Here is a 2,223-nt window from a genome sequence, read left to right as displayed (position 1 = left end):
TGCCGGGGCGGGGCTGGGGGCGAGCGGCAGATGTTGTTCCCGTGGCGCGGCGGGGGGGGGAGCAGCAATGGCGGAGGCGGCCGGCCACAGCGCTCGGGAGCGGCGGGTGCGGGCGCTGAGCGCCTCCCTGCAGGCGCGGCTGGGGCCCTATGAGCCGGCGCTGAGCGCGCTGCAGGCGGCGCTGGTGTGGGAGCGGCCGGGCCGCAGCGCGCTGGGCTGGGCGGCCGCGCACGGCCTCTTTTGGTGAGTGGGGCCGGGCCGGGGGACACGGGGGGTGTAGCGCCCCCCTGCGGGCGTCTGCGGTGGAGAGCAGACTCGGGCTGTGCGGCCCCGGACCCCGGTCGTCGCCTTTCTGGACGTGGTGCGGCCGGAGCCCCTGTCCGAGGCTGGGCTGAGCCCTGCGCGTCCCCCTTGGCCCGTACAGCACGCAGCCCGCGGGTCGGCAGACCTCGCACCACTCACCTCAGCCCTCCACATCCCGCTCCTAAATCTGCGAGCTGACGCACGGAGTCCCGCTCATGTGCTTTGGTGGCAAACTGGGTGTGAGCGACTGGATAATTTGGTTGCTTTGAGTGGCTTCGGACTGAGTACAGATCATAAGACTTTTTGGATGTCTTGGCAGCTGTGCTTGCTAATTTGGTCACCTGCCTGCTTCCCCTCTTCCCCAAGTGCGTGGGTGCTACTTCTGGTGAGAAATGGGGTTTGGTGTGGTCTAATACACGCTCATGTGGGCAGCCTGTTCTTAGTCAATTCTTTGGAGTTGATGCTGTAGTTTTCTGGCAGTTTACTGCCCAGTGGAGCCTCTTCCTCGTCATCAGACCCTCATGAGGAAAAAGGGTATTCAAGGATTTCTTGGTAGACTGGAGGTGATTAGTGTTAAAATGGCTATGCCTAGTGATTAGTGTTTTGGTTTATGGCATTTACATTTTTACTGCCAAAGAGAATAAGCCATGCTAATCCGCAGCTGGAGCATTGAGAACAGGGCCCCTATTCCACCAGCTCCAAATAAATCAAGTTGGACCCAAGATGACAGTGTTCTAGGCTGCTGCGATTTCTGAATTTGAAGCCCAGGACTGTCAAGTTTGTTGAGCATCATGGCTCTTGCTATGATCTTCCAACATCCTTGGGCATGTGATAGAGAAGGAAACCTCTTCAGCTCCCTTAACACATCCTACCTCAAACCCCTGTCCCCCCAAAAAACCATCCCATTGTTCTGGTTGATGAGGAGTGTTGAATTCTGGAGTGAGTCCCAGCCACTGCTGTTAAGTTAACCAAGTGGGATTGGTGTCTGGGTAACTACAAACAAGGAGTATCCCTCCAGGATCTGAGCATCAGAAGATAGCCCCTCAGAATGGAGTTGGCCACAAGTAGGCCTTTGGGCCTGGCCTTCCATCTTTCATATGCAGAAACAGGAATTAATTTAACTGCTCCTTGATCACCTGAAATAGAAGTCAACCTAATGTATGCTTTCCTAAGGTGATGCTTGGCCAGCTAGAAGCTACATGGTAAGGGGCGCTGCGGTTCTATTAGAAGGCATTGGCAGAAGTATGGATTAGCTCTTGTGTATTGTCAGTATGGGTCTCATATCTCAGGCGCTCACACATTTCTTACTGCATTTGAGGCAAACAGTTCTTTGGATAAATGTGCTGTCTTTTATTAGACCAACTAAATAGCTGGAAAAATTGTTCTTTGCAAATTTTCGGACATAAACACCCTTCTTCAGGAATAGGGGGAGTTTTGCTTACTTGCACTTGAAACACTTGAGAAAACTCTGACTTGGGTACAAAACCTAGGCAAAGTCGCATAAGGTGGAGGGAGAGAGTAGAAAGTGAAGAACTGGAGTGGTGGTGGAGGGGGAAGGAAATTTCATCTCTAGTCCAATCTCACTACAAGAACTGCAGGTTAGAGCTTGGATCTTGTGTTTGAATCTCAGCCATTTACAGAATTAGGGAGAAGGAAGATTCAGAATGATTTTGTCCTGTAAACTTGGAACACTTTACTGCTGTGTAGCATTCTGGTCAACGTCTGTGTTGTGAATTGGCATTAGCAGAGTAGGGATGTAACAGTTTCCTGTTGTCCAGCTTTGACTTCCAGATGTTTAATTTCTAAGTTAGAAGGGTAAGAGTCATTCCACAGTCATAGATTTCATAGACATCAGGGCTGGAAGGGACCTCGGGAGATCATCGAGTCCAGCCCCCTGCCCAAAGGGCAGGAAGTCAGCTG

General features: G+C 52.5%; 1 protein-coding gene across 1 annotated transcript in view; it reads left to right on the top strand.

Annotated features, from left to right (window-relative positions):
- Positions 1 to 67: 67 nt before the first annotated feature.
- The window catches only part of FAM134C (family with sequence similarity 134 member C), a 20,226-nt gene continuing 18,070 nt past the window's right edge, over positions 68 to 2,223 (top strand). The window contains exon 1 of the mRNA XM_019550500.1: positions 68 to 243. Coding sequence (XP_019406045.1) covers positions 68 to 243 — 176 coding nt within the window. The remainder of the gene's footprint in view (positions 244 to 2,223) is intronic.

This window comes from Crocodylus porosus, unplaced genomic scaffold (assembly GCF_001723895.1).
Source record: "Crocodylus porosus isolate Cpor-Errol unplaced genomic scaffold, CroPor_comp1, whole genome shotgun sequence".
In the NCBI taxonomy this organism is placed as follows: Eukaryota; Metazoa; Chordata; order Crocodylia; family Crocodylidae; genus Crocodylus; species Crocodylus porosus.
This window is presented reverse-complemented; position numbering and strand designations above follow the sequence as displayed.